Source organism: Lactuca virosa, chromosome 5 (genome assembly GCF_052849685.1).
Source record: "Lactuca virosa cultivar CGN04683 chromosome 5, Lactuca_virosa_CGN04683_v6, whole genome shotgun sequence".
Taxonomy (NCBI): domain Eukaryota; kingdom Viridiplantae; phylum Streptophyta; class Magnoliopsida; order Asterales; family Asteraceae; genus Lactuca; species Lactuca virosa.
In genome coordinates, this window is record NC_136430.1 from 303,079,387 (window position 1) to 303,092,884 (window position 13,498).

The window sequence follows — 13,498 nt, forward strand, 5'->3', positions numbered from 1 at the left end:
GACTCTGGTTATAACTACAGGCTACGATTGTACACTCGAGAGGTGTCAACCGACATGTCTCACTAGAATCCTTAACTGAGTTTACGCGAATATTGTATTATGTTATGTATAATGTTTTCCGTGTACGTTTTATGTTTGAAAAGTCCAACGAGTATGTATGTGAATGTACAAGGCCCAACAAACATGTAGAAGGACCACTAAGGCCCAATAATCATGTAATGTATAGTTCGGGCCCAATAAGCATGTAAATGGACCACTAAGGCCCAATAAACATGTAATGTATAATCCATGCCCAATAAGCATGTAAATGGGTCACTAAGGCCCAATAAACATGTAATGTATAATCCAGGCCCAATAAGCATGTAAATAGGCCACTAAGGCCCAATAACATGGATTGTAAGTATTAGGCCCAATAAACATGTAATCGATGAATTTAGTTCGATTGTTATTGCATTGTTTGTTTTAGCTTGATTGTTTTCTAAAATGGCATAAAAAGCCCATTTTGTGTAATGATGACAGTTTTGGCCCATTAAACCGAAAATTTACAAGTTAGGCATATTTTTGATGAAATTGACACTTTAGGTCCTTCAAGACTAAAAATTTACCTTTATGGGCTCATTTCAAATAAGATGACATTTTTAGCCCACTTTGATTTAAAAATAACATTTTTGGGCTAATATCATGAAAATTGACATCTTCGGCCCAATTGTATATAAATTGACATTTTTGGCCCAAGTATATATAAATTGATGTTTTCGGCCCATTATTTTTAAAAGTTTACATTTTCAGCCCATTTTAGATAAAAATGACATTTTCGGACCAAGTTTTGTGAAAATAACATTTTAGGCCCAAATTCAAATAAAGTGACAATTCAGCCCATAAAACCGTAAATTTACATTTTCGGCTCAATTTTGTGTTAAATGACAATTTAATCCATAAAAATCATAAATTTACAAATTAAGCCCAATGAAACCGTGAAGGCCCATATTAAGGCCCATTATGCGAAATTTAACACTTTTGGCCCTTTTAAAACTATGATTACCATAAAGACCCATTTTATATAAATATGATTCTTTTAGTCCTTGTAAAACCGTAAGTATCATAAAAATGTCATTCTTTTTGTTTATTTATCAAAAATGGTCCCTTTACAAGATCTAGTTTAGTCTTTCAACATCTTTAACATGTATAATACTTTCATCTTCAAGGTAAGTTATACAAAGTGGTTTAGTTCACAAATATCATCAAGTTTTTGTTAGGGTTTTCGAGATTTATGGAGTTTCATCACAAAATCACAACACATAACATAGAAAACACACATAAACATGCACAAATGCATAGATCTAGCACATAAGCAACTTGTATCCTCCCCCAAAACATAGTAAAACCGAAAAACAAGGGGTATGAACTCACTTTGGGGTTTGGATTCGGTTTTGATGAAGAGATGAGAGGAGATGATGTTGTTTTCGGCCTAGACTACCCCCTTGATGAATTCTACGAGTTCTAAGAGCTTCATGGTGCATAGATCACCGTTTGAAGAGCAAATGAGTAACAAGTTTTAACAAAATCATGAAGTTAAACTTCTAGACTAAGAGTAGCTTACCAAAATGGATGAGTTCTTGATGAAGTTCTCTTGAAACACCCACACAAACTCATGAAATTTTGAGGAGGAAATGAGAATTCTTGAGAGAATATTAGACAGAGTTTGAAAGAAAAGTGAAGGTGGTGAGGGGGTGTGTTTGGCCGTAAATAGAGAGGAAGAGAGGAGAGAGGTTGAGATGTGATAGATGCCTTGAGACATGATATTAGTTGGTTACTTGAAGGATAATTAGCATGGAAAACCACAAGATAATTATGAGGTGGCACCTCCAATATCATCCCATTTGTTTGTTTTTTTTTGTTGTTGGGCCGAGAGATAGGAAGGAGGAAGGGAAAAAGAAAGTTTGGGGCCTTCCTTGACTTAGTTCGAATTCATGAAGCCCAAAATAAATATTTTTCGGCCTATTGGGCCTTTATGAGGGTTCACGGCCCAATGATGTCTAAGGATGTAGTTTACGGCCCATTAGGGCTTATGAAACTAGTTATGGCCCATCATGGCCCATTAGAAGTAAGATGGATCATTCTACGCCCATATGACCCAAAATACCTTGATTTCATGGATGTGGGTCCAATTAGAGCCCAAATAGGGTTCCTAGGCTTAAAGTAGTCAAATTGAAAGTTTATTGGTCCATTAGGCCCAATAAGAGAATCCTAGTCCATATTAACTTGAACCGGGATTTCTAGGGTTTTCAACCCATAGTTGACTATATGCAATGTATTGTATTAGGTTATGGGCTTCTTGAGTGAGGTTCGACTCAAAGGGATGATTTTGATTAAGCATAGAGTATGATTTTCACTTAGAGTACATGCCTTACAATAGATGATGTTTACATGAAAATCGAATTTCCTAGCTAAAAATGCTAGTTGTGACATGAAACCTCTTGTTTAGGCTCATCTTCATTTTTCCAACTTCTTTATTTCCGCTCCGTTTGCTTCTAAATATTGTCAAGAGATTCCTTAATGTCGCCAAATTGCATACATATCTTCAATTGTATGTGAAAACCACCATAAAATACACAAGTAAAGGTGTTCCACCTATAGACTAGAAATAGTCGAAAATATGTAAAAATAGGAGTGACAACTCTCGACCCAACCCATAACCCGACACTGATCCAACCCGAAAATAGACGGGTTAGGGTTGAGATTTTTGATCCGTCAACCCGTCAACCTGCCAACCTGTTTATTTCATGGGTTGGGTTACCTGTTTGGGTTCGCTGGTCAACTCTCCAACTCGTATATATATATATATATATATATATATATATATATATATATATATATATATATATATATATATATATATATATATATATATATTACATTAAAAAAATAGATATATTTAATTATTAATGAAATCTAATTTCCTTCCGTATTCGTAATATTTCGTATCATTGTATTCCTTCCATATTCGTACGTGGCTAGTCTGCGTATGCGGTACCCTAATCAAAAAAGAAAAAAACACATGTCGTCATTTTTAGATAGTCACAAGTCACACACGAAGAACACATCCACTTTGTATAAATGTTTTCATTTTTCAATTTTATTTGGATGTTAATGACTTTATGAATTTATGTTGAAAACCTTTTTTTTTATGTGAATTGCTTTAATCACTTTATAACTTTATGTTGAAAAAACATCATTTTTGAAAATGTGTTGCTTATTTCTTAAACGGGTTATATGGGTTGGGTTCGACCCACTAACTTGTGAACCCACGAACCCATATACTTAAACGGGTTATATGGGGTTGGGTTGGGTTGAGGTTTCCAACACACCAACCCATGACCCGCCAACTCGCCAACCCATATATTATATGGGTTGGGTTGGGTTGAGTTTATGTTTTCTAACCGGCCAACCCACCAACCCAACCTGTGACCCATCAACTCGCCAACCCACATAGAGTAATCATTGTGTAACATATATGTTTTGTATTTGATTTTGTGTAATTTTTAAGGTTAAACGAAATAAACTTAGTAAAAATTAGGGTAAATAAGGTTAAACATGGGATTTCGAGCTAAAAGTTGGTCTCAATATGGCCTTCTAGACATCTGTAGTTGGGCCCTTTATTTGCACACTCATCGGCACAATTATACAATTTTTTCATAAGAAAGATTTACAATTGCATTTTTCCTTTCACATAAAATACTCGATTATTAGTTAAACAATAAAGAGTAATGGTAAATGAACGTAGACAGAAGCATTAGTTGATTACTTATTTGAAGAAAATTATATATAATATATGCTTTTTAAAGATCTAAATAATGTCTCATATGAATTTTAGTTGTCACTATTAGGTTTGCAGAAAACCTTTATATATATATATATATATATATATATATATATATATATATATATATATATATATATATATGACAATCTTTTCTTTTATAATGATATAATAAATTATCACACAATATGTAGTTAGCTTAGCTAGACAAAATTGTAAAAAATTATTCATGTGGTTTCTCATTTTATGTGGCTAAGGTCCAAATATTTAAAAAGTTGTAGATTTGGTCATTTTCAATAAATATTGTTGTGGTTTTGGTCTCTCTTTCGTTAACTTCAACAGCTTGGCTGTTAACTTTTTTAAAATGATTATTTTACCCTTAGAGACCGTTTCTGCAACCAAACTACAAAGACCATTTCTACATATCTTCTTTTTATTTTTATTAAATTATTATATATTAATAAAAGTTATTTTTATTATATACTATTTATATATTAATAAATATTGTTTTATTAGATTATTAATTTCTTTTAATTAAATTTTTTTAATTTCTTTGTTATCTGATATTTAAATTGGGTTATTATATAGGAAAATTGTTAGAAAAGTCCCAATATTTTCGGAAAATATTGCACTTTAGTCCTAAATTTTATTTTTTGAACATAAAAGTCCCGATTATTTGATTTTACACGATAATATGTCATTATCTGTTCAAAGAAAAAAATAATTTTTTTTTTGTTAATTTTAGCCAAAATAAAGTAATCGGGACTTTTATGTTCAAAAAATAAAATTTTGGACTAAAGTGTAACTTTTCTGAAAATATTGGGACTTTTCTGACAATTTTCCTATTATATATGAATAAATACTATTTTTAATATATAATATTTATATATTAATAAATATTATTATATTGGGTTATTAATTTATTTTTGTTAATTTTTTTTATTGGAGTAATTCTGTTTTATTGGGTTATTATATATTAATAACTATTGTTTTTAATTTATAATATTTATATCCTAATAAATATTACATTATCATATTATTAATTTTTTTAGTTAATTTTTTTTTCATTCATTTTGGTTGGATTAATTCTTTTTATTGGAATATTACTTTTAATTTATTGTTTTCTTTATATAATAAATATTATTTATTATATTATTAATTAATTTTTATTGTATAATATTAATTATTTTTAATTTTATTAGTTCCACCACAAAGTTGTCGGAATACATAAAAGCGTCGCCTCTCATCAATGAAAATCGTCGGGATCATCGTCAAACACCTTTATCGGAGGTCCGACGTAAACCTTACTAACTTTTTCCACCCAACATCACCGGTAGCCACCTGCGACAACCACTTCACAATCCGCTGGAATCCTCCATATCCCACACAATGCGCAACAAACTCTTATAAACGTTAAAAGTGATGGCGGTGATTGGGTGATGGTAGTCGTATTATTGTAGGTGACAACCATCATCCTTTTAGTTTCATTAGAGGTCGGACAGAAACGCACCAACCTTTTCCAACCAATGATGACGGTAGTTACATGCGATAACACAACTACCATCACCCGATCACAATCACCACAACTTTTAATGTTTATAGAAGTTTGTTACACATTATGTAGGATATGGAGGATTCAACGAATTGTGAAGAGGTTGTCGTAGGTAGCTACCGGTAACTTTGGGTGGAAAAAGTTAGTAGGGTTTACGCCGGACCACCAATGAAGGTGTTTGACGATGATCCAGACGATTTTGTTTGATGAGAGGCAGTGCTTTTGCGTATTCCAACAACTTTGTGGTGGAACTAATAAAATTAAAAAGAATTAATATTATACAAAAAATAAATTAATAATATAATAAATAATATTTATTATATAAAGAAAATAATGAATTAAAAGTAATATTCCAATAAAAAAGAATTGATAAAAAAAAGGAATTTAAAAAATTAACTAAAAGAAAATAATAATATGATAATGAAATATTTATTAGGATATAAACATTATAAATTAAATATAATATTTATTAATATATAATAATCCAATAAAAAGTATTATTCCAATAAACAAAACTAACTAAAATAAATTAATAATCAAATATAATAATATGTATTAATATATATAAATATTATATATTAAAATCAATATTTATTCATATATAATAGTCCAATTAAAATATCTGATAATAAAGAAATTAAAAACTTTTAATTAAAAGAAATTAATAATATAATAAAATAATATTTATTAATATATAAATAGTATATATTAAAAATAATATTTATTAATATATAATAATTCAATAAAAATAAAAATAAGATATGTAGAAATGGTCATTGTAGTTTGGTTGCAGAAATGGTCTCTGAGGATAAAATAGTCATTTTAAAAAAAGTAACTACTACGCTGTTAAATTTAATGGAAGAGGGACAAAAACCATAAAAAAAAACTTGTTGAAAATGCAAAATCTATTACTTTTTAAAGGTTTGGACCTTAGCCACGTAAAATGAAAAAACACAAAAACCATTTTTGCAGTTTTGTCGGTTAGCTAGTTAGTAGAAACCATATGTTGATGGAGTTAGCTTAGAGTGGTTATGGCCATTCGGCAACTCACGATTGATGCGATTTCTTTCATGTTCTAAAAGGTAATGACATTGTGTGCGTGTGAAGCAAAACTAGTTGGAGACCGGTAGCTGGAAACTGGTAAAATATAAAAGCTAGGAGCTAGACGCTAGAAGATAGAAGGTGGAAGTTGTAGCTTTAATTTATATATAATAAACATGTAAAATTACGTAAAAAAAACTTATCTAAAATGCGTCATTGATTTTTAAAAAGTGTAATTAAACAAATTTAGAAAATATAAAATAGTTTTTTTTGTTAAACCTACTTGATTTAGAATTTGGATTTGAACCTTCTTTTTTTTTTTTTTTTTTTTTTGGCTAAAAAGTAGAAATTTGTATTGTAGAACAAAACTTTTTCTTAAAACTAAGATGGTGTTTGACATTCCTTTTAAAATAACTTTTGGATTTTTAACTTTTCCAAAAAGTGAAAAAAAATCCAAAAGACATTTGGTGAAGTAGAAAAGTTTTTTTTAAATCAACTTTTTGCCATGAGAAAAAATAAGTTTTTTTTAAAGTCATAAAAAGTCTTAAAAATCAAGCCAAACACATTTTAAAGACATCGTTTTAGAAAAAGTTCTTATATAAAAAGTCATTTTATAAAAGAACATTTAAGTTAAAATAGAAATCCCAAACACATCCTAAAACGAACCCGATGTGTTGCTGTTGTCACCGTCTTTTAAGTTATTATTGCCTCTACTTGTTAACTATGAAAAACAAGAATAAATATGGGTATTTTGCCCCATAAATTGCAGCCACACTTAATGCAATACCAGCTACCCTTATCCAACTTTAAACCTTGAATTTAACATTTTAACCCCATCTATCACTATATAACCAAACCTTCAATGAACTTTTCACTCATCTTCCTATTTTAACCTCCAATCTTATTTGACTTCTGACCTTTGACTTTGACTGTTCCAAAACTGCAATCTTCTTCTGCAATGACCACCATAGGGAAGCTTGATGTTGAAGTGAAGGTGCAATCTACCGCAGATAAGTTCTGGAATAGCATTATGAACTCTGCGACCATCTTTCCTAAAGTTTGCTCTGGTCTCTACAAAAACGTTGGAGTTCTTGAAGGCGATGGACAGAACGTGGGATCTGTCCGTGTGGTTCACTTTGCTGAAGGTATGAACAATATAATTCAGGAGTAAATTCCCAAGCTAACCCTTTTTGGTGTTCATATCTAACATATTTAATTACTACAAAATATATAGAGTCGCCAGTGAAAACAGTGAAAGAGAGGATAGAAGAAGTTGATGAACCAAATATGAAAGTGGTATACAACGTTATTGATGGAGATATGATGCAATACTACAATACTTTCAAGGCTATTATTATGGTGATTCTGTGAGTGTAAACCTACTTGGGTGTGAACCTGCCATGAGTAGCTGTACCACCCTCTTTTGTTGACAAATGAATGCCTCCTTTGTTGACAATAAGAACTCAAATGGCAACTTCGTATGTTCACATAATGAACACAATAAATGGTAGCAGTAGTAATTGTAGGCTTGTTTAAGTATAAATAGAGGCTCTAACCTCAGTTGTAAGACACCACAAACAGAGAGTGTAGTGTGTAATATTTAGAGTGAGTATTAGAGGGTTGTTTCTTTTTCTTGTAATATTGAGCGTGTAAGCTCTTCTCTTTTGTTCTAGTTCTGAATAAAAGTGTGTTTCAACCCCAACAAGTGGTATCAGAGCTTGGTTAAGCTCCGGGGGAAGCATTCTCTGTTTTTTGGTCGAACTTTTTTTGTCTCAAAAACAATTTCGGAGTACACCGTTGGAAAGGTCTCGTTCTGAGGATTCCGAAAATATATTTTTTTTAAATTTTTTGACCACCGGAAGGCCTGCAAATCACCGGTCAAAGTTGGTCAAATCTGCCGAAAAAGTCGCCGGAAAAACCAGGGTTCGCCGGAGAAGACGACACTGTAGCAGGTGCTGTAGCAGCACTGTAGCAGTGACCTCAGCAGTGACGTCAGCAGCTGACCAAAGTTCTGGAAATTGCAGTTTAGCCCCTGTTCTTCCGGAAAGTGCAATTTAGCCCCTGTTTTTCAGAAAAATTACAATTTTGGTCCCGTGTTTCAGAAAAATTTCAATTTAGCCCCTGTTTTACTTCTGTAAAAGTTCTGTTTGCCCCCTGAACTTCTGAAAAGTTCATATTGGTCCCCGTACTTCAAAAAAAAAATATTCTTACTCGTGTATGCCCAAGTATATGCCAAGAATGACTACACCAACCTCGTCATCTTCTCAAGCCGGAGTTGAAAGTTTTCAAAGGACCGGGAAAGACGGTAGCGTTACGTTACACTATCCAATGCTCACGAAGATGAACTACGCGGTGTGGGCCATAAAAATGCAAGTGAATTTACAAGCACAAGGAGTATGGGATGTAATTAAAAATGCAGAAACGGACGAACGTAAAGATCGGATGGCTCTTGCGGCTATATATCAAGCAATTCCAGAGGACGTACTTCTGATGTTAGCTGAGAAGGACACAGCTAAAGAAGCATGGGAAACGCTCAAGATGATGCACATGGGAGCCGATCGGGTCAAGGAGGCTAAAGCTCAAACCTTGAGAAGTGACTTCGAGGTGATCCGGATGAAAGACAGTGAATCGGTAGATGATTTTTCCATGAGATTGAATACTATCGTAACCGGTATTCGATCTCTAGGTGAAAAGATTGAAGAAATTACGGTTGTGAAGAAGTTTTTGCGAGCCGTACCGATACGATTTATACAAATCGTAACATCGATCGAGCAATTCGGAGATTTGAAGAATATGACGGTGGAAGAAGTTGTGGGTCGTCTTAAGACCCATGAAGAGAGACTTCAAAGCTATGGAGAAAAAGAAAAAGGACCTTATCTATTGCTTACACATGCCGAGTGGGCATCTCGTTCGAAGCAAACTGGCGAGAGAAACTCGTCAAACACTTCAAGAGGACGAGGAGGACATGGTAACCGAGGCCGGGGACGAGGCCGAGGTCGTGGACGTGGCCAAGGAGGTGGTCGTGAGTACAATACAAATCGGAATGACCATAATCCTTCTCGAAAGGATAAAAGTAAAATCAAATGTTTTACTTGTGAACAATTTGGTCATTATGCTTCGGAGTGTCCAAACAAGAATCGAGGTGAGGAGGCAAACCTCACTCAAGCCAATGAAGAAGAGCCTATTTTAATGATGGCAACCTCACAAGAATATGCACACAAAAAAAGTGTCTCTAAAAGAGAAGATTTGTGTTAATCTTCTTGTATCGGGAGAAAGTCGAGTCGAGTCTGAGGTATGGTATCTCGACAACGGTGCTAGCAAACACATGACTGGAGACCGCTCAAAGTTTCGCGAACTAGATGAGCACGTTACGGGCCATGTGAAATTTGGGGATGGTTCGACCGTCGCTATTTTGGGAAAAGGGTCGATTTTATTCGATAGCAAAAATGGCGACCAAAGACTCCTTAATGAGGTATATTTCATTCCAAGTCTAAAAAACAATATTATTAGTCTTGGACAAATGACGGAGGAAGGGAGTCGGGTCATAATGGATGGGTCGGATCTGACATTGTTTGACAGAAACAAAACTGTACTTTTGAGAGTTAAACGATCCCCAAGCCGGTTATATAAAACTCCTTTAAGGACCGGTAGACCGACTTGTCTTTTAGCAACAAAAGACGAACCAGCTTGGATATGACATTCTAGACTCGGTCATGTTAACTTTCTCGCCTTAAAGAAGTTGTCCGAAAAGAATATGGCAATCGGAGTCCCAAAGATTGAGCACCCAAACCAAGTATGTGAAGGGTGCGTTCTTTCCAAACAAACCCGAATTCCTTTCCCGGATCATGCAGTTTTTCGAGCTCAAAAACCTCTACAACTTGTTCATGCGGACTTATGTGGTCCGATCACACCTACGTCTGTTGGAGGGAGTAAATATTTTCTCCTTTTAGTAGACGATTTTAGCCGGTGGATGTGGGTTTACATGCTATCGGAGAAGTCTCAAGCCTTGAGCGCTTTCAAACGGTTCAAGTTGATGGTTGAAAAGAATTCGGGTTATCAAATAAAGACACTTCGAACGGACCGAGGGGGAGAGTTCACTTCAAAAGAATTCTCATTATTTTGTGAAGAAAATGGTATTCAAAGGCATCTTACGACACCATATTCGCCTCAACAGAACGGAGTTGTAGAAAGGCGAAATCGGACCGTTATGGACATGGCAAGAAGTCTGCTCAAAGGTAGAAATGTTCCGGGAGAGTTTTGGGGAGAAGCGGTTAGACATGCAGTTTATCTTCTCAACCGCCTGCCAACAAAAGTACTTCCCGACAAGACGCCTTATGAAACGTGGTTTGGCAAAAAGCCCAACCTTGAACATCTAAAAGTTTTTGGTTGTGTTGCTTTTGCTAAACGTGTAGGTGGTCACCTGAAGAAGCTTGATGATCGAAGTAAGAAGATGGTGTATTTAGGTGTGGAAGATGGAACTAAAGGCAACCGTTTGTTTGATCCGCAAGACCGAAAGTTGCGAGTTAGTCGCGATGTTGTTTTTGACGAAAAAGAAGAATGGAATTGGTACAAAAACAAAGAAGAAGAGATGGCGACTCCTAAGACCTTTAACATAATTGAACCACAACCCCAAATACACCTCGAAACACCTCAAAATGACCCCGAAATCAATCTGGAACAACCAAACAGTCCAGGAATCGATGCTATCCAAGTTGGACAACTATATGCTGAATTTGACGAGCCTGAACCAGCTCCACATACTCCTGTCTCAGCCCCGTTTTCTTCAACCTCGCCCCATATGGAAAGCCCTTCTAGTGAGATTGGGCCAAGGGGATTGCGTCCGTTAACCGATATTTATTCTGAAACCGAAAATATGTTCCTTGAACCCGGAGAATTGTTGATGATTGCAGCGGATCAACCCTTGAATTTTAAAGAGGCGATAACCTCTAAGGCATGGCAAGAGGCTATGCAAACAGAGTTGGATGCAATCGAGAAGAACAAGACATGGCAACTTACCGATTTGCCACCCGGACACAAAGCAATCGGTTTGAAATGGGTCTTTAAAGTGAAAAAAGACAATCTTGGAAATGTGGTAAAACACAAAGCTCGACTTGTCGCAAAAGGTTACATACAAAAGCAAGGAATTGATTTTGATGAAGTTTTTGCACCGGTAGCACGACTTGACACGATAAGGCTCATTCTTGCCTTAGCAGCTCAACATGGGTGGGTTGTCCACCATCTCGATGTCAAAGAGGCTTTCCTTAATGGTGATCTTGAAGAGGAGGTCTATGTAAGTCAACCAGAAGGATTCGTTGACAAAGTACATAGTCACAAGGTGCTAAAACTCTCAAAAGCTCTTTATGGTTTACGACAAGCTCCTCGAGCTTGGAACATTCGTTTGGATAAAAGCTTAAAAAGGCTTGGTTTTACAAAAAGTTCACAAGACCCAGCTGTTTACAAAAGGAACTCAAAAGACAAAATTCTTATTGTTGGTGTCTATGTTGATGACTTGATCATTACCGGGTCGAACACTAATGATGTTGTCGAATTCAAAGAACAAATGAAGAAAGAATTCGAAATGAGTGACTTGGGATTACTTTCTTACTACCTTGGAATCGAAGTTTCGCAAAAGAAGTGGGGAATATCTTTGCGACAAACGGCTTATGCAAAGAAGATTTTAGAGCAATTTGGGTTGCTAGATTGCAATCCGACAACGTCACCAATGGAACCTAAGTTGAAGGTCAAGAAGGATGGAGATGGTGAAAAAGTTGATCCAACTGAATATAGGCGAGTGGTAGGTTGTTTAAGGTACTTGACTCACACTCGACCAGACCTGTCATTTTCGGTTGGAATTGCAAGTCGTTTCATGGAGGAACCAACCACTTTGCATTTCCAAGTTGTGAAACACATCTTGCGATACGTAAAAGGAACCGTTGATTATGGAATCAACTATGGAAGAGGTCGTGAAATTGAAGATTTGGTTGGTTTTACCGATAGTGATCTTGGAGGTGACCCTGTTGATAGCAAGAGCACAAGTGAAATGATTTTCTATCTGGGAAGGAATGCGATAACTTGGCAATCCCAAAAGCAAAAGACTGTTGCTTTGTCCACGTGTGAAGCCGAGTTCATGGCAGCTACAACAGCAGCATGTCAAGCCATTTGGCTTGCTAATCTCGTGAAGGAGCTCACGGGACATCATATTATGCCTATCACCTTATATTTCGATAACAAGTCAGCAATCGCATTGATGAAAAATCCTGTGTTTCATGGTCGAAGCAAACACATTGACATTCGTTATCACTTCATACAAGAATGTGTTGAACGTGGGCAAATTATAGTGGAATATGTCAACTCGAAGGATCAACGGGCGGACATCTTTACAAAGGCTTTAGCATACGTGAAACATGGTGAAATGCGAAACATGATCGGAGTGACGAATCTCGAGCCAAGTTAGGTTTAAGGGGGAGAATGTGAGTGTAAACCTACTTGGGTGTGAACCTGCCATGAGTAGCTGTACCACCCTCTTTTGTTGACAAATGAATGCCTCCTTTGTTGACAATAAGAACTCAAATGGCAACTTCGTATGTTCACATAATGAACACAATAAATGGTAGCAGTAGTAATTGTAGGCTTGTTTAAGTATAAATAGAGGCTATAACCTTAGTTGTAAGACACCACAAACAGAGAGTGTAGTGTGTAATATTTAGAGTGAGTATTAGAGGGTTGTTTCTTTTTCTTGTAATATTGAGCGTGTAAGCTCTTCTCTTTTGTTCTAGTTCTGAATAAAAGTGTGTTTCAACCCCAACAGATTCCTGAGGGAGAAGGAAGCCTTGTGAAATGGTTTTGCGAGTATGAGAAAGCAAGTGATGAGGTTCCAGATCCTAGCATGATTACAGATCTTGTTGCTAAGAATTTCCAAGCGGTTGATGCTTATCTTCTTAAAGCATAAGATGCATGTATTTGATCAACTTATGTTTGCTATAATTAAATACATACAATAACATTCGTATTTACGTAATTTGAGTTTTAAAACATCTACTCGTAGACAACATCTTGTAAGAGAGATGCCCCTTCATTATGCAACT

General features: G+C 35.1%; 1 protein-coding gene and 1 long non-coding RNA gene across 2 annotated transcripts; both read left to right on the forward strand.

The window, feature by feature from the left end:
- The first annotated feature begins 7,308 nt into the window (after positions 1-7,308).
- On the forward strand, positions 7,309-8,174 carry LOC145117380 (uncharacterized). The gene is made up of 2 exons (XR_013712636.1): positions 7,309-7,558; positions 7,648-8,174. It is a non-coding gene; the product is annotated as an uncharacterized LOC145117380 (long non-coding RNA).
- Positions 8,175-8,651: 477 nt separating this feature from the next.
- On the forward strand, positions 8,652-9,668 carry LOC145112991 (uncharacterized). Its single transcript, XM_079049102.1, has one exon. It carries the CDS (start codon positions 8,652-8,654, stop codon positions 9,666-9,668), a length of 1,017 nt encoding a protein of 338 aa, XP_078905228.1.
- Positions 9,669-13,498: the final 3,830 nt, after the last annotated feature.

What these genes read in the sequence shown, in the direction of transcription:
- LOC145112991 (XM_079049102.1), top strand. Translation starts at nt 8,652, where the DNA reads ATGACTACACCAACCTCGTCATCTTCTCAAGCCGGAGTTGAAAGTTTT.